Consider the following 19,420-nt stretch of genomic DNA (forward strand, 5'->3'; position numbering starts at 1 on the left):
ACGCTACATTATGATCAAGGGGGCAATATATCAGGAAGATATAACACTTATCAACATATACTCACCAAATGAAGGGGCACCAAAATATATTAGACAATTATTATCAGCTCTGAAAGCAGACATTAAAGAAAATACATATATAGTGGGAGACTTCAACACCCCACTCTCACCAATGGACAGATCAATGAGACAAAAAATAAAGACACTAGAGCCCTAAATAAAGACATAGAACTCATGGGCTTAACAGACATCTATAGGACACTGCACCCCAAAAAATCTGAGTACATATTTTTCTCAAGTGCACATGGATCATTTTCCAGAATCGATCACATACTGGGCCACAAGACAAACATCAACAGATACATGAACATCAAAATCATTCCAACTATCTTCTCCAATCATAAAGGCATCAAGCTAGAAATAAATCTTGAAAAGAAAACAAGGAACCCTCCCACTTTATGGAGCTTGAAATCCACAGTACTGGAAGACCACTGGACTAATGAGGGGATCAAAGAAGAAATTAAAAAGCACTTTGAGTTGAACGACAAGGAGGACACCACTTTCCAGAATGTATGGGATGCAGCAAAAGCAGTAATAAGAGGAAAATATATAGCAATACAGGCTCACATCAACAAACAAGAAAGAACTCAAAGAAACAACCTAATCTCACATCTCAAAGAGATAGAAAAAACAACCAAAAAAAACCCTAAATGCAGTAGAAGAAAGGAAATAATAAAAATCAAAGCAGAAATAAACAAATTGGAAATTAAAAAAAACAATCCAAAAGATCAATGAAACCAAAAGTTGGTTCTTTGAAAAAATAAACAAAATAGACAAACCTCTAGCCAGGCTCACAAAGAAAAAATGGGAGAAAACACATATAAATAGGTTTACAAATGAAAGAGAAGAAATCACTACAGACTCAGTAGAAATCAAAAGGATAATCGGAGATTACTATGAACACTTATATGCAAACAAATTCAGCAACCTAGAAGAGATGGACAAATTCCTAGAATGATATAATCATCCAAAGCTGGACAAAGAAGGAATAGAGCAACTAAACAGACCAATTACAAGCAGCGAAATTGAGCAATAATCGAAGCACTCCCCATAAACAAAAGCCCAGGCCCAGATGGCTTCACAAATGAATTCTACCAAATGTTCAGCAGTGAATTAGTGCCTATGTTACACAAACTCTTTCAAAAAATTGAAAAAGAAGGAATACTACCAAATGTGTTCTACAAAGCCAACATTACTCTAATACCAAAACCAAACAAAGACAGCACAAAAAAAGAAAATTACAGGCCAATCTCCCTAATGAACACTGATGCAAAAATCCTCAACAAAATCCTTGCCAATAGAATCCAACAATGCATCAAAGGGATAGTACACCACGATCAAGTGGGATTCATCCCAAGGGCACAAGAATGGTTCAGCATACGAAAATCAGTAAGTGTAATCCAACACATCAACAAAAAGAAAAATAAAAACCATATGATCATATCAATAGATGCTGAGAAAGCATTCGACAAAGTCCAATATCCATTTATGATGAAGGCCCTTGAAATTCTTGGCATAGAAGAACATACCTTAACATGATAAAAGACATATACAACAAACCCACTGCCAACATTATTCTCAATGGCAAAAAGCTGGAGGCCTTTTCTTTAAGATCAGGAACAAGACAAGTATGTCCTCTCTCACCACTGCTCTTCAATATAATACTGGAGGTCCTAGCCAGGGCAATAAGACAAGAGAAAGACATACAAGGAGTACAGATAGGGAAAGAAGAAGTAAAACTATCACTATTTGCAGGTGATATGATAATATACATAGAGAACCCTAAAAACTCCACAAAAAAACTACTCAATATAATCAACCATGAGCCTCCCTGGTGGCGCAAGGGGTTAAGCACCACAGTATGAAGCAATCCGCAGTCTCTGCCAGGGAGAAACCCACATGGCGAGGCAGACCTCTCCTGTCTCGCCCGCTGCTCCCCCCAGCAGTGTATTTCAGTCAGTCTGCCTGTTCTGCTTCCCACTCTGTCTCTGGTGAATCCTCTCACCCCCCACATCTTTAGCCTGTACCCCAGCTCTTGTGTGCACAAATAAATAAATATTTAAAAAAAAATCAACCAGTTCAGTAAAGGAGCAGGATACAAAATCCACACACAAAAATCAGTAGCCTTCCTATACACAATCAGTCGGAAGAAGAAGAAATCAAGAAAACCATCCCTTTTATAATTGAAACCAAAAAATTCAAATACTTGGGAATAAACCTAACAAAAGAGGTGAAAGACCTATACAAAAAAAAATTATAAAACACTGTTAAAAGAAATTGAAGAAGACACAAAGAAATGGAAAGATATCCCCTCCTCATGGATTGGAAGAATCAACATTATTAAAATGGCCATCCTCCCAAAAGCAATATACAGATTCAATGCTATTCCAATAAAAATCCCAATGACATTCTTCAAAGAAATAGAACAAATACTGATGAAATTCATATGGAACCACAAAAAACCACGAATTGCCAAAGCCCTACTGATGAAAACAAAGGAGAAAGGAGGTGTCACACTTCCAAACTTCAAGCTATACTACAAAGCCATAATAATTAAAACAGTTTGGTACTGGAACCAAAACAGGCACACAGACCAATGGAACCGAATAGAGAGCCCAGAAGTAAAGCCACAATTATATGAACAACTAATCTTTGACAAAGGAGCAAAGAATATGCTATGGAACACGGACAGTTTGTTCAATAAATGGTGCAGGGAAAACTGGACCTCCACATGCAAAAAAATAAAACTAGACCACTACATCTCACCATGCACAAAAATAAACTCAAAATGGATAAAAGAACTGGACATAAGACCTGAAACCATAAAATATATAGAAGAAAATATAGGTAAAACATTGCAAGACATACATCTCAAAAACATCTTTAAAGACTCATCACCCAAAGCAGTGATAGTGAAGACAAAGATAAACACCTGGGGTTACATCAAACTGAAAAGCTTCTGTACAGCCAAAGAGACATTAACCAAAACAGAGAGACACCCCACTGATTGGGAAAAAAACTTTGCACTCCATTCAACTGATAAGGGACTGATCACAAAGATACAAAGAACTCACAGGGCTCAACAAAAACAAAATTAACAATCCAGTCAAAGAAATGGGCAGAAGAACTCAAAAGACATTTCTCCAAAGAGGAAATGCAAATGGCCAACAGGCATATGAAAAAATGTTCAACATCCCTTATCATCAGGGAAATGCAAATCAAAACCACACTGAGATACCACCTTACACCAGTAAGAATGGCACATATCAAAGAAACAAGCAACAACAAATACTGGTGAGGATGCAGTGAAAAAGGAACTCTCCTACATTGCTGGTGGGAGTGCAAACTGATCCAACCACTGTGGAAAGCTATCTGGAGGGTCCTCAATCTACTAAAAATGGAGCTACCATATGATCCAGCAATTCCACTACTAGGGATCTACCCAAAGGACACAAAAACCATGATTCAAAAGAGCACCTGTACCCCTATGTTTATTGCAGCACTATTTATAATAGGCAAAACCTGGAAACAACCCAAATGCCCAAAAATACATGACTGGATCAAGAAGATGTGGTATACATACACAATGGAATATTATTCAGCAATCAAAAAAGATAAACTCGGGCCTCCCCGGTGGCGCAGCGGTTGAGCGCTGGGTTGCGAAGCTGCCCGCAGCCTCTGCAGCACCGGTTCAATCCCCGACTGCTCCCGGCCACCGGAGGAGGGTCCCGCATGGCGCGCAGACCTCTCCTGCCGCCCGCTGCTCCCCTCAGCAGTGTACTTCGGTCCTTCTGCCTGCTCTGCTCCCCGCTCTGGCTCTGGTGAATTCTCTCACCCTCCCGCGCTTCTGACTGTGCCCAGTGCTTGTATAAACAAAAATAAATAAATAAATAAAAACAAACATGCCTCTATTTAAAAAAAAAAAAAAAAAAAAAAAAAAGATAAACTCATGCCATGCATAGCAACGTGGATGGAGCTAGAAGGAATAATGCTCAGTGAAATAAGCCAGAAAGAAAAGAAAAATTTCGGATGGTTTCACTTATAACAGGAATATAGGAGAACCAAATAGGACATCAGTGTGAAAAAATAATAATTACAGTACAAACCACAAGAAAGCAAAAACAGACAATTGTAAACCAGAGACATCCTGCAGGGGAGGAAGAGGGAGAGGGGTGAGAGGGAGGGAGGGAGGAGCACAGGGGACTGTGGTGATGGTGCATGAGTGCCTTGGGGAAGGAGATTCAATGGGGACTCAATCTGAGGGGGTGGGGGGAAGCAAATATTGTCTAAAAAAAAGTAAAAAAATTGATAAATGTTAAAATAAAAAAATTAAAAAAAAAAAAGATTTCCCCATGCTAAAAAAAAAAATATAAAATGAATGTTTAGGTGGGTCAGATAAGGGGGGGTGAGAATTATATGGGGAATATAACCAAAATGAAAATGCATACATTGTGCAAAAATGAAAAATGATTTAAGAATTATATAAAATAAAATATATTAAAATAAAAAAATGTTTAGCCATGGTATATTTTGTTTTCCTTAAGTACAGTACACTTCAATTTTGATTAGTTGATGAGAATTTAATAATTAAATCCAACAATATATTTCTAAACGTTTGGTTATTTTCAAACAGGTGTACTGCTTAATTAGCAACATGTTTTCAAATGTAGAACTTGTTAGACCTGTTAGACAAGAATCATTTGAGGGCCTCCCTGGTGGCCTAGGGATTAAGTATCAGCTTTTTCACCACTATGGCCTGAGTTCTATCCTGGCCAGGTGCAGCACACCTCTCCTGTCCTGATAGTCCCTTTAGCAGTGTATTTTAGTGCATCTGCCTGTTCTGCTCCCCACTCTCTTTGGTGAATCCTCTTATCCCTACACCTCTGGCCTACTACACCCTAGTTCATCTATGCAAAAAAAAAAAAGAAAGAAACATTTAAAAAAAAAGAATCATTTGAATTCAGCACATAGTTGTATGTTTTTGGCATTTTGTCTTGGTAGAACTGAACTAGAAGTTAATTAATCACTCTGACACTTAGTTTCCTTAATTTTAAAATGAAATTGTACAAAGAATTTCTTAAGTAACTTAATACTAAAATTCTGTGATTTATTTTTATAAAGATAGGTAAGTTTTATTCTTTCCTAATTGTCTTATTGATTAAAATTTTATAAATTCTTAAATTCCAAAATACAAATATTATCATTAATAATTTTTTCATTATAGCAATTAACTTTATTTATTTTACTTTATCACTCAAATTTAGTAAGCTTATGATCTAACACAGAAAAGTAGATTACATGAGAGTAAGAGAGACAAATATGTACATAGATAGTTGCATTATAATGTGAAACCTTGCAATTTGTTTTGTCTTATTTTTTACTTTTTTTTTCTCTCTTTCCATGCTATCATTTTGTTAATTGGGTATTGTTTAGCATTTTACTTTTTCTCTTCTTGAATTTTTCTTTTTCTCATTCTCTGGTAGTTGCTCTAAGATTTGCCACATGCATCTTTAGTTTATCACATTCTACCTTCAAATAATGCTATACCACTTCACATATAATGTGAGATATTTTTGCAACAGTGTATTTTTCCATTCATTCATCTCCTTTTCTTATTTGTGTGTTATAATACATGTATTTCTAAATATATTATAATCCCCACAAAATACTACTACTAGAATGCTCTAAATAATCTAATAAAGAAACCTAAAAATGAGGGGAATTAGAATGACTTCATTGGGAGTGGCAAAATAACAACATCTGAAAATACTCTTTATAAAAATACCAAGAGTGCCGGAAAATTTTTTTCAGAACTTTGAAAATTAACCAAAGGCTTACAACTATCTGGGGGGAATATTTATTAAAAACAAACAAACAGCTAAATTTCCGTAAGAACAGTAAGCTTTGTGGCATTTTGACTTGCTCTAATACCACTGCCTTTTCCCCAGTTCCATGGTAGCTTTGAAAACCAACAGTCTGCTAAACATGGTGAAAATAAGCAGTCTAGCTAGCATTGGAGGAGTAGAAAAGAGTTGAAACAGTCATAATCAAGAGAAGTGTCATTGCAAGCATACCTTGTTTCATTGTACTTTTCTTTGTTGTGCTTTGCATATGTGTTTGGTTTTTTTTTTTTTTTTTTACAAATTAATATACTAGTGAAGAGATTGCAATTTGCTGAAGGCTCAGAGGATAGTTAGCATTTTTCAGTAATGAAATATTTTTAAATAAATTTATATACATTGGTATTACAAACAAAAGATCAGAATTATAGTGTAAACATAACTTTTAAATGTATTGAGAAATCAGAAAATTTATGTGATTCACTTTATTGTGATGTTTACTTTATTGTGGTGGTCTGAAACCAAACCCACAATATCTCTGAGGTATGCTTTTATTTGACCTATCTGACAGTTCCCTAGTATGAAAGTCTTGTCTTTGTGTAACTGAGAACTTACTCGTGGAAAGTTTGTCCCCAGAGTCATTTGTTGAGAACAATCAGCAACAACTATTTTAACAACATAGCTGCGTGAGTTGCCAATAACAATTGGGCAAAGAACAAATCAACTAAAAAAGTTAAAGGAAAAGGGCTTCCTTTATGGTGCAAGGGGTTAAGCATCAGCACAATGAAGCAATCCGCAGCTGTTGCAGCATGAGTTCAATTCCTGGCCAGGGAGGCAACCCTCATGGCACAGCAGACCTCTCCTGTCTCACCCACATTGCTCCCCTCAGCAGTGTATTTCAGTCAGTCAGTCTGCCTGTTGTGCTCCCCATTCTGTCTCTGGTGAATCCTCTCACTCTATACCCCGCACCTCTGGCCTACACCCCAGCTCTTGTGTTTTTTTTTTAAGATTTATTTATACAAGAACCAGAGTACAGGCCAGATGTGGGAGAGGGTGAGAGGATGCACCAGAAACAGAGCGGGGAACAGAACAGGCAAATTGGCCAAAATACACTGCTGCGGGGAGCAGCAGGAGAGACAGGAGAGGTCTGCTGCGCCATGTGGGTACCTCCGCGGCTGGTGGAGATCGAACCGGCACTGCAGAGGCTGCTGACAGCTTCACAACGCTGTGCTCAACCACCTGCGCACCAGGGAGATCCTGCACCCCAGCTCTTGTATGCATAAATAAATAAATCTTTAAAAAAAAAGTTAAAGGAAAAAATGGGAATGGGATGTTCATAATGGTGTTTGAAAAGAGCTGACATATTCCTGACAAACTAGAACACCGTAAAATGGGAATAAAATCTTCCTTATGTGGTTGTTTTGTGGGTTCAATAAGGAAATATGTATATGTAAAGTATATAGCAGAATCCTCAAAACAAAGTAGGAACACAATAAATGTTAGTATTTTCCTCTCCTTTCCCCCTAACACTACCATTTCTACAAAGGAAACCATTAATGTAGCCAGTTAACTGGTGGTAATAATAAAGTCCTTGTTTATATCATAGTGTGAGAAACAATTTATAACCATTTTAGGAAAAGAACGGTCTTAATTTATAAAGAAAATAATTTTCCTTTTAGTATGATTGGTCCCAAGGCAACAGTGTCCCTGTGTAAATATTGTGCCCAGTGCCACACAGACATTACTTTTAAACTATATTTCTGTCTTTGGTAAATAGACTAAACTGTTTCCTTTATCCCTCAAAAGAATTAGGTCATACTTGAATGTTGTTATTGCTAATGGGACATAGAGAAGTTGGGGTGATAATAAATATTTGTGTGGTATGGTCATTGAAGCATTAAAGAATTACAGTTAGTATTTGAGATGGTGATTTAATTTCTCCTTTCAGACTGCTTGCTCACTCTCATATAGGAAACTTCTGTTTCACCAGGAGATGAATGTGAGCTTTCACTTAATTGTTTTTTAATGACACTTTATTCCTCCTTGAAAGAGCATATTTTTATTTTAATTGATTTGTTTGCCATTCTGAGATACTTTTGTTCTGCTTTCCACTAAAAGACTCAGAAATCATGCTTTATAGTAATAGTATGATTTTTCATATCCCTATTTTTTTCTTAAAATTGGCATATAAATAAAATGTACAGTTCTCACAAAATCCCAATTGTTTATATTAGCCGCATTATTTATAATAACCAAAAGGTGGAAATAGCCTAGATGTCTGCCATCTCCTGATGACTGGATAAACAAAATGTGCTATATTCATATAATGGAATATTTTCCACCATAAAAGAAATGAAGTGCTGGCCCATGCTACAACATAAACCTTAAACCTTGAAAATATTTTGCTATGTTAAAGAAGGCAGTCAGAAAAGATCACATGTTACATGATCTCATTCATATGAAATGTCCAAAATAGGCAAATTTATAGAGACAGCAAGTATATTAGTATTTGCATAGGACTGAAGGAGATAGGAGAGGAATAGCTAAAGAGTATGCTGGATTTCTTTTTGTTGTAATGAGTACTTTCTGAATTGATTATAGTGATGGTTAAACATATCTGTACATATAAAAAGCATTGAATTATAAATTTTAAATGATTGGTTTTGATTGTTGTGTACATCATGTAGCTACCAGTTAAAACAAGATACAGGACATTTCCATAATCATAGATTATGGCTTCCCTTTCTCCCATTTTCTAACTCCTCCCCCTACAACCAGGCTAATCAACCACATTAGACTAGTTTTTTGCTGATTCTAGAACTTCATAGAAATGGAACCACATAGTATGTATATGTACTCCTTTGTGTATGGCTTCTTTAACTCAGTAGAATGTAAGTTTCTTCCAGATTATTCCCATATCAATAATTCATTCTTTTTTATCGCTAAGTAGTATCCTCTTGTTTATATATACCACTTTGTTTATTCATCCTTCTGTTGATAGACATTTGAGTTCTTTTTCTTTGGGGCTGTTACAGATAAGGCTGCTATTAACTTTTTGTACAAGTCTGTTTATAGACATACTTTTTTCATTTTCTTGAGTTAAATAACTCAGAGTAGAATTGCTGGATCATAGGGCAGATGCATGTTTAATTTAATTTATTTTTTTAAAGATTTATTTTATTTATGCATACAAGAGCTGGGGTGTAGGCCAGAGGGGGGTGTGTGTGTGAGAGGATTCACCAGAGACAGAGTGGGGAGCAGAATAGGTGGATAGACTGAAATACACTGCTGAGGAGAGCAACAGGTGAGACAGGAGATGTCTGCTGGGCAATGTGGGTTAGCTCCCTGGCAATGGCTGCGGATAGCTTCATAGTGCTGAGACTTAACCACTTGAGCTACCAGGGAGGCTCCGCATGTTTAACTTTATAAGACACTGCCAAATAGTTTTCCAAAGATATGCTTTTTAGGACCTCCTTGGAGGTGCAAGGGGTTAAGACGCAACCTATGAAGCTATCCGCAGCCACTATAGCACAAGTTCAATCCCCAGCCAGCCAGGGAGCTACCCACATAGCTCAGCAGAACTCTCCTGACTTGCCCGCTGCTCCCCTCAGCAGTGTATTTCAGTACATCTGCCTGTTCTGCTCCCCACTCTGTCTCTGGTGAATCCACCCACCCCCCACACCTCTTGCTTATACCCCAGTTCTTGTATGCATAAATAAATAAATCTTTAAAGAAAAAGATAAGCTTTTTAATATTATAGCTGGATGGCAAATTTTAACATTTAAGAAGTCCTTCTCTTTATCCTTATTCTTAGTTCTATTCCTCACAGTCAATCCCTTTGAATACCTTTGTATTTTTCCAAAAATTGTTATATTGTACAAATACATATGTAAATGTGTGTTTATAGAATCTTTCTCTCTCTGTATATGTTCTTATGTGTGTATCACATACAGAAAAATAGAATAAAAAAGTCACATAAATAGTATATTGGCAGTGGAGCTTCGGTAGAGGGCAAGTGAAGCATGTGCACATGTTGAGGGGTGAAGTTGTACTCCCCAAATGAGTGTAAATGAATGAATGACAAATCATTAAAATGTGATTTCAAAAATTACAGGTAGGAGAAAAAACAGACTGCATTTTTTACTTACATCTTGAATGTGTTTTCATATTATCGCTTGCAAGTAATTTGTAATTCTTTTTAGTATCTCATGTTTTAATATTCGCATTGCAAGACATTTCCCTAGTTTCTTACTTATTGGGAGACATATAAAATGTATTAAGTTTGGTATTGTAAACAATGCTCCAGTAAGCTTCCTCGAGTCTTTGCATATTTTTGCAAGTATACCCATAGGATAAATTCCAAAGAGTGGACGCACCATGTCAAAGAGTAGTACATACATAAAAATTGGTAAAATTTTCTTCAAAAAAGATTTTGCTAATGTTTTGCTAATGTTTATTCTCAACAATGGAATATGAGAGTGTTACTTTTTCTGTGACCTTGTTGACACTGGATTTAAAAGAAATAATTTGAAAAATCTTATGTAACAATTTTGCCAATCTTGGCAAGTCATCTAGTTCTTTTCCCTGGAAATTATAAAGCTGACTTAAAACCTCCCCAAAGATGGAATTTATGTACTTTTTAAATACTTTTTAAATACTTCAAAGAGAGTCCATGGTATTGGTAAAAATTTCCCCTAGCCATCAGTCTTTGAGGGATAGTATTTAGTAGTGGTGGTGTAGTATGTTGAGGGAAAAACTTATAAATCTTAATGACTTGATTGGTGTTCTGACTAAGGATGAGGAATTATTGAAAAGTAAATGTTTACTTGCTGCATACAAACATTTGAATATACTTTAAGTCTGACATTTGGCCATTAATTGTATCCCAAGAAAGAATTCCGACTCCTGGAAAATGTATCAGAATGACAGTTCTGAGTCGTTTAAATATTTTTACCCTAGTTTCTTGGATAACAGACTGCAATAGAAATTCTGAAAGAATCAGAAAATGGTCAAATCAATGCTTCCAAAACATGCTGAATTAAAATGGGGTGATGAGGATGTAAGGTTCTTTTCTGTAAATGGTTTTAGTTTAATTGTAAGATATTGCTACTTTAGTGGGAAATCAGTATTGGAGAATTAGCTTTAAAGTTTATGTTCCAGGGCCTCCCCGGTGGCGCAGCGGTTGAGCGCTGGGTTGCGAAGCTGCTCGCGGCCTCTGCGGCGCCAGTTCGATCCCCGGCTGCTCCCCGGCCACCGGAGGAGGGTCCCGCATGGCGCGCAGACCTCTCCTGCCGCCCGCTGCTCCCCTCAGCAGTGTACTTCGGTCCTTCTGCCTGCTCTGCTCCCCGCTCTGGCTCTGGTGAATTCTCTCACCCTCCCGCGCTTCTGACTGTACCCAGTGCATGTATAAAAAAAAAAAAAAAAAAAAAAAAAAAAAAAGTTTATGTTCCAAAATGTTGGTTTCTTGTTAACTTGCTCAGATCTGGGGTGGAAAAAAAAAAAAAAAGCTTCAAGCTGCCATAACAATATTCATAATAAAAGAACAAGATTTAAGCATTCGAACAGGATATTCTTTTGTTCATTGTCAGTTTAAAAACATGAATTCCTTTTAAATTTTCTAATTGGGCCTCCCTGGTGGAACAGGGGTTAAAGACATTGCTGTCAAGCTATCGACAGCCACTGCAGTATGAGTTTGATCCCCTGGTCAGGGAGCAACCCACACAGGGAAGCAGACCTCGCCTGTCTCGCCCCCTGCTCACCTCAGCAGTGTATTTCAGTACATCTGCCTGTTCTGCTCCCCACTCTATCTGGTGAATCCTCTCACCCCACACACCTTTGGCTTACACCCCAGTTCTTGCATGCTTAAATAAATAAATCTTTAAAAGAAAATTAAAAAAAAAATAAATTTTCCACTTAGAAAAACCATATAAAACTATATGCAAGCATCTTCTCCTTTCCTTTCTAAAAATAAACCTCTCCTAAAACTAATTCAACTCATCAGTCAGTTCAGTAAAGTGGCAGGATACAAAATCAACACGCAAAAGTCAGTAGCCTTCCTATACACAAACAATAAATCTGAAGAAGAAGAAATCAAAAAAACCACCCCTTTTATTATTGAAACAAAAAAAATCAAATATTTGGGAATAAATCTAACAAAAGAGGTAAAGGACCTATACAAAGAAAACTATAAAACACTGTTAAAAGAAATAGAAGAAGACACAAAGAAATGGAAAGACATCCCCTGCTCATGGATTGGAAGAATAAACATTATTAAAATGGCCATCCTGGGCCTCCCCGGTGGCGCAGCGGTTGAGCGCTGGGTTGCGAAGCTGCCCGCGCCCGAGGCGCCGGTTCGATCCCCGGCTGCTCCCCAGCCACCGGAGGAGGGTCCCACATGGCGCGCAGACCTCTCCTGCAGCCCGCTGCTCCCCTCAGCAGTGTACTTCAGTCCTTCTGCCTGCTCTGCTCCCCGCTCTGGCTCTGGTGAATTCTCTCGCCCTCCCGCGCTTCTGACTGTACCCAGTGCATGTATAAACAAAAACAAACAAACAAAACAAATAAATAAATAAAGCATGCCTCTATTAAAAAAAAAAAAAAAAAAAAATGGCCATCCTACCAAAAGCGATATACAGATTCAATGCTATTCCAATCAAAATCTCAATGGCATTCTTCAAAGAAATAGAACAATTATTGATGAAATTCATATGGAATCACCAAAAACCCCGAATAGCCAAAGCTCTACTGAAAAAAAAAGAAGGAAATGGAGGCATCAAACTCCCAGACTTCAAACTATACTACAAAGCCATAATCATCAAAACTGCATGGTATTGGAACAAGAACAGACATACAGACCAATGGAATCGAATAGAAAATCCAGAAATAAACCCACAGATTTATGGTCAACTAATCTTTGACAAAGGAGCAAAGACTATGCATTGGAGCAAAGAAAGTTTGTTCAATAAATGGTGCTGGGAAAACTGGGTCGCTACATGCAAAAGAATGAAGCTTGACCACTACCTCACACCATACACAAAAATCAACTCAAAATGGATTAAAGAACTAGACATAAGACCTGAAACCATAAAATACATAGAAGGAAATATAGGCGAAACACTACGGGATTTGCACATCAAAGACATCTTTACAGACACATCACCCAAAGCAGTGATAGTGAAGAGAAAGATAAACAGCTGGGACTACATCAAATTAAAGAGCTTCTGCACAGCAAAAGAGACAATAACAAAAACAAAGAGAAACCCCACCAACTGGGAGAACATTTTTGCACCCAACACTAATGATAAAGGACTGATCACAAAAATCTGCAAAGAGCTGATGAGACTCAGCAACAACAAAGAAAATAATCCAGTCAAAAAATGGGCAGAAGAGCTAAAAAGAAACTTCTCTGAAGAGGAAATGCAAATGGCCAACAGACATATGAAAAAATGTTCAACATCACTTGTAATCAGGGAAATGCAAATCAAAACTACCATGAGATACCATCTCACACCAGTGAGAATGGCACATATTAAAAAAACTAGCAACAACAAATGTTGGCGAGGATGTGGAGAAAAAGGAACTCTTCTGCACTGTTGGTGGGAGTGCAAACTGGTCCAACCACTATGGAGAGCTGTGTGGAGATTTCTGGACCTACTAAACATAGAGCTTCCATATGATCCAGCAATTCCACTCCTAGGTATTTACCCAAAGGACACAGAAACATCAATTCCAAAGAGCACCTGCACCCCTATGTTTATAGCAGCACTGTTTACAATAGCTAAGCTTTGGAAACAACCCAAATGCCCAAAAGTAGATGACTGGATCAAGAAGATGTGGTACATATATACCATGGAATATTACTCAGCATTCAAAAAAGATAAACACATGCAATTTGCAGCAACATGGATGGCGCTGGAAGGGATCATGCTCAGCGAAATAAGCCAAAAAGAAAAAGAAAAATACCGGATGGTCTCACTCATAGCAGGAATCTAGAAAACTTAAATAAGGGACCAGGAAAATGAATATAAGAAAGTGAAAATCAAAATCAACAAAAAACTATGAACCAGAGACACTTTTTGGGGGGTGGGGGGCGGGAGGGGAAGGATTGGGGTCAGAATGGGGCGTTTGCAATTGTATGGGGGAATATAAAAATAAAATTTAAGATAAAAAAAAAAAAAAGAAATATGGAGGTATCACACACCCAGACTTTGAATTATACCACAAAGCAATACTAATCAAAATCATATGGCAATGGAATAAAAATACACACAGAAAAAAAAAAATAAATAAAAAATAAACCTCTCCTTTTAGGATATAAAAAGTAAATAAAAATTTTGTATAGGCAATTTATATCATCTGTTAATACAGTTCTTTATTTTCCCCATTATCATTTATGACCTTTTCCTGGCAAGTCTTTGCTCTGAAATCTGCTTTGGCTGATTTAACATAGCACCCCATGTTCCTTCTCTGCATATATGCTCATCTCCTTGAAGCATTTTTTCCTCCTTTTTGTCTGACTAGCTCTCTATTTGTAGGATTCAATTTAGATAGTTCTTTGTTCATATGGGAATGATTCCTTGGCCTGGCAAACTATGCTAGGTATCCTCTTCTATATGTTTGTGGTAATGCCTCTGATGACATTATCAGACTGTGTTGTAAATACCCGCATCTATATATCTCAGACTATTCCTGAGCAAAAAGATCATGCCTCTCTTATTTCTTGTTGGATCTTCTGAGCCTTTATGCAGTGTCTGGTGTATAATAGGAATTCAATAAATATTTTTTGGGTGGATGGGTCGATGAACATCTCACTGGCTCCTTGCATTTTTTACTATGATTATATCATAAGTCTTTCCTATAATGCTTTATAACAAACCTCTTTTTAAACATCTTCTGTAAAACTTTTTAAAATTATTTTAAAATAGGAACATAATACTTGTTACATGGATAGCTCATAGTTTTCATAACCATTTATTTTACATCTGGATTATGTAGGCTTTCCCTATTATAACAATGTCCTGAACTGATAGCTGTGTGTATTAAGTTGTCTATGCTTATTTCCATAGAATGACTTCCAAGGCCTCTTACTAATTTTACACATTGCTTTCCAAAAAGGTTGTATTGGTTAGAACTTTTGCCAATATTGAATGGAGATGGCTCTCTTGCTGTGGTTTCCCCAGCGTTGATTAGTCCCATTTTTAAACATCCTTGTTCGTTTGATTGGTTAAAAATTGTATCGTTCTGTTTGATTTGATCAAGGTGAGGTTGAATTTTTTCTCAGTTATTTGTAAACTATGTGTTAATTATACTTCTGGGAAGAAAACTATCAATATTTTCCACCCATGTATATGTAAGACCAGTTCAAATACATTTTTTTTGGTGTCTTAACAAGTTTGTTAAACATTTGAGCTTTTTGTTATGGTGTTATAGGACAGGGAGAGGGGCAGCCCAAACCCCGCAAACCTGCTTATTCTAAATGGGTTCTGCCATCCGCCGCATCAACACAAAACATATGAGACTTTAATGGGAAGGAACTTTAATAAAAACTAGGAAACAATATAGGTAAGGCAAAGAGTCTAGTTTCTAAATGAAGCACCCAAAGTTACCCGTCCCCTCGTGGGTAAAACTCCATCCATATGGGATTGGCCCAGAACAAGGCCCCAAAGCCTGCTACAAGTCTAAAGCATCTTCCAGTGGGGACCCACAGAAAAGGGTCACAAACAACCGGACAAGCCCGGAAGGAAAAGAGCAAAATCAACATCAAGATAAAAGCTGCCATTGTCACCTCCCCACAGGTCTCACCCACATCTGTGTCACCCAGTCCACGACCAAAAGACAAGCGCAGTTTCTTTACGTGTCTCTAGGCTCCATGTGCCTCCTCCAGGTCTCCTTCTCCATCCTGCTTCCTTCCTTAGTCTCTTCTGCAGCTTCTCCTCTTCCTGCTCAGCTCCACCCTCCCTTGGGTGGGGCAGGGAACCTGGAACCTCCTTTCCTGGGGACCACCCTGTTGCAATGGCAGATACCAATATCTAGTAAATCAATTGCCTCAAAGTTTGGATTAGTAGAATCATTCAGTTTGTCCTTCCTCCTTAATATTAGAAAAACACAGGACTTTGTGAAACTGTGCACCATTTCATAGCCTTTCTCATTGTCACACCCAACACTAGAGTAGTTTGTTTGCCAAAATAAATAGGGCTCTTCAGATCCTATGGACTTTTTCATTTCCCCAGAGGGGAAAATTACGAAACTTTTCGCAGGACCTCCTCCCTGGTCTTTGTCATTCCTCTGGTATCAGTTTTTCTGGGTTTGACCCAGAGATGTCCTCTGAAATCTCTGATGGGCCTAATACTCTCTTCAGCCCATTTTTGTTAGACTACCCCATTATAAAGTCATCTGCCTTTTTGTTTGAATTCTGTAAATCCTCATCTGGCCTTCTTTTATTTATTTATTTATTTATTTATTTATTTTGTTTATACATGCACTGGGTACAGTCAGAAGTGCGGGAGGGTGAGAGAATTCACCAGAGCCAGAGCGGGGAGCAGAGCAGGCAGAAGGACTGAAGTACACTGCTGAGGGGAGCAGCGGGTGGCAGGAGAGGTCTGCGCACCATGTGGGATCCTCCTCTGGTGGCCGGGGAGCAGCCGGGGATCGAACCGGTGCCTCAGAGGCCGCGGGCAGCTTTGCAGAGGCCGCGGGCAGCTTTGCAGAGGCCGCGGGCAGCTTCGCAACCCAGCGCTCAACCGCTGCGCCACCGGGGAGGCCCCCTGGCCTTCTTTTAGATAGAACCTGGAGAGTTCTGTCATCCTCTTTCCTTCCTGTTCTTATCCCACATCTCAGGCACTGATTATCAGTTTGGAACTGGTTCTGAGGAACTGGATGAACTGGTCAGGAGGGATGGGAGTTCTGGAGAACTGAGAACAGTATTTGCATCCTTAAGTTCTTATCCAGCTCTAAAAAACTTTGATTTTATTACCAGGGGACAAAATGTTATTTTTGTGATTCTAGAGATTATTTTTGTGAATACCTGTGAATAACTCTGAAATACAGTTGATCTTTCTTGGGATCTATTTGGGAAAAATAATGGGAAAATTCCTCCTTTTTGGGGAATTTTTATGAATTCCCAAATCCTACATTTCTCTTTTGATACATTATAAATGATAAAATTAGTAATTATTTTTATAATGCAGACCACAGAACAGTATATTCAGTGTTTTCTCTTTCAACATGGCCAGAAAATGACAGCTTGGATAAATTTTTTAAAGAGTGCAGAGAATTTCTTAGGCCTGGATAATGTCTAAATACTGAGATTATTTAGGGGGAAAATACGTGCAAAAACCATCAGTGCATTTAAGAAAATTTATTATTTAGGTTTTAATATGTGGGCTTAATTAAGTGTTTTTATTAAAAATCACAATTAAAAGTTAGCCTTTTGCTGTCTTGTGAAAGCTGATGCGGCCACTTTATAAACCAATGTATCTGGCTGCTCTGTGTTTGATTTGTTAGGTCTGGCTCAATGTGCTGAACTCTGCTGGCAGCTGAGAGGGGAAGCCGGAAAAAGGCAGGTTCCTGGTGCAAAGGTTGCTCTTCAGCATAATTTAGGCCTTGGAGGAGCTGTAGTTGTCACGCTGTACAAGATGGGTTTTCCTGAAGCCGCCAGGTAAGGGACATCCTATTTTTTTCTGGCAGCGAATGGTTCTGACTTTTTACAACTAATGACGGCAGAAAAAAAGTCCTAATTTTATTGTCTTATTATTCAAAGAATAAGTATCTCATTACAGTTGTTTTAATGGCATGACTTTAACACTTTTAAACTCACCATTAGCTTTTAAATTTAACCAGCCTTAGGAAAATTTTGTTCAAAAGGGAGGCAGCATGGTCAAAAGAGAGTGGTGAATTAAAAACCCAAGCTGGCTGGGTACTGGTCTCAACCCCTGCCAAACTGAGTAATTTTAATTTGGGCAAGTCACTTTTTGCTTTCCTTTCCCACGGTTTACTTTCTTCTCATAGCCTCCCAGGCTTCTGAGTTTGTTTGGAAAAAGTCACCGAATCCGCAGAATGAATTTCTGTAAATTTATGTTTCTGAAACCAGCTAAGCTGTCACTGCTGCTTCAATCCTTTTTATTTCCCTTGCTGATTTTCTGCCTTTCTATCAAATAAGTGTCTGTGTGCCTCTCAAATCTCTGAGCACTTTCTTTCCTAAACCTTACAGAATACCTCAACTTCCTTTCTCTTTTCTCAGAGAAATGCTCTGCTTTCCCAGAGGAATAATAGTCCCTCTTTCTAGACCCAGCTTTCTTTCCTCTTTGCATGCTATTATTTCTAATCACTTCTTTTCATAGCTTTGTTCCAGATATTATCCTTTCACATTCCTTTTTTTGAAAAAAAATCTTTCCATCTTTGCCTTTCCATTGGATCCATTCCCACTGTCAGCAAACATGTTTAGGTTTTCCCTGTTCTGAAGATCTGTTTTTCTTCTTGCCTTAATTGTTCTCTTTCACAGTGAGTCTTTTATATCGAACCACTTTTGTTTTTCCATACTGAAGTATCTTAGTCTATTTTCTGACTTCATTGAGGTCAGATAAGGCCACCAATGCTCAGATTATGAAATGTCCTTGTCTTTATTTCTCATCCTTACTCTCTTTAACCCTGCTGTAGTAGTTCTCAACACTAATTGGCACTCTTTTTTCTCTTGAACTTCTTAGTAATTATTAATTTTTTTCATACTTTTGGTTCCACAAAGATAATGAGACACATTTACAGAATCCATGATATATTTTACAAGCTCTTGAGTCTCTGTCTTCTTTCACTTCTTGGAATATAATTTCTATTATAAAAATTCTTTCTTTTAAGGCCCAGTCTCAGGAACCATTTCTTCCTTTTAGATATCCACAACTCTGTACTTCTTGGGTCCCTCTCTAAATTGGTTTAGCTGTAGTGTATTTAGCTTGTTTTTATTCCCTTTTTTGTATAAAATCCTTGAAACTTAAGACTTATTCCTCCCACCCCTGTGAGGATATCTCTCATAGTGAACAAATGTTTATTAAATCAACTCAAATTGGGCCTCCCCTGGTGGCGCAGCGGTTGAGCGCTGGGCTGTGAAGCTGCCCGCAGCCTCTGCAGCGCCGGTTTGATCCCCGGCTGCTCCCCCGCCACCTGAGGAAGGGTCCCACATGGCGCGCAGACCTCTCCTGCCGCCCGCCCGCTGCTCCCCTCAGCAGTGTGCTTCGGTCCTTCTGCCTGCTCTGCTCCCCGCTCTGGCTCTGGTGAATTCTCTCACTTCTGACTATACCCGGTGCTTGTATAAATAAATAAATAAAATAAAAAATTAAAAAAAAAAAAAATCAACTCAAATTAAAAAATAGTGAATTTTAAGTTTCCTCCTCAATCTGACTGTTTCTATAATGTTCTCTGAAATACCATCCAGTTTTATTTGGAGGAAAAGCCAAACTATAAAGGACTGCCATAGTGAGCACATTAGTATAGCTTTGTAATTTGCTGGGAATAGAAGATTATGATTTTTCAGC

The 19,420-nt window shown here is 37.9% G+C and overlaps 1 protein-coding gene across 1 annotated transcript in view; it reads left to right on the forward strand.

The window, feature by feature from the left end:
* Nucleotides 1-17,572, forward strand: part of SCP2 (sterol carrier protein 2) — a 58,565-nt gene extending 40,993 nt beyond the window's left edge. Inside the window, exon 12 of the mRNA XM_037498927.2 lies at nucleotides 17,400-17,572. Coding sequence (XP_037354824.1) covers nucleotides 17,400-17,557 — 158 coding nt within the window. The 3' untranslated portion in view covers nucleotides 17,558-17,572. The remainder of the gene's footprint in view (nucleotides 1-17,399) is intronic.
* The last annotated feature ends 1,848 nt before the right edge of the window (nucleotides 17,573-19,420 follow it).

The sequence above is a fragment of the Talpa occidentalis genome, unplaced genomic scaffold (assembly GCF_014898055.3).
Source record: "Talpa occidentalis isolate TD23 unplaced genomic scaffold, MPIMG_talOcc4v2.1 talOcc4.9, whole genome shotgun sequence".
NCBI lineage: Eukaryota > Metazoa > Chordata > Mammalia > Eulipotyphla > Talpidae > Talpa > Talpa occidentalis.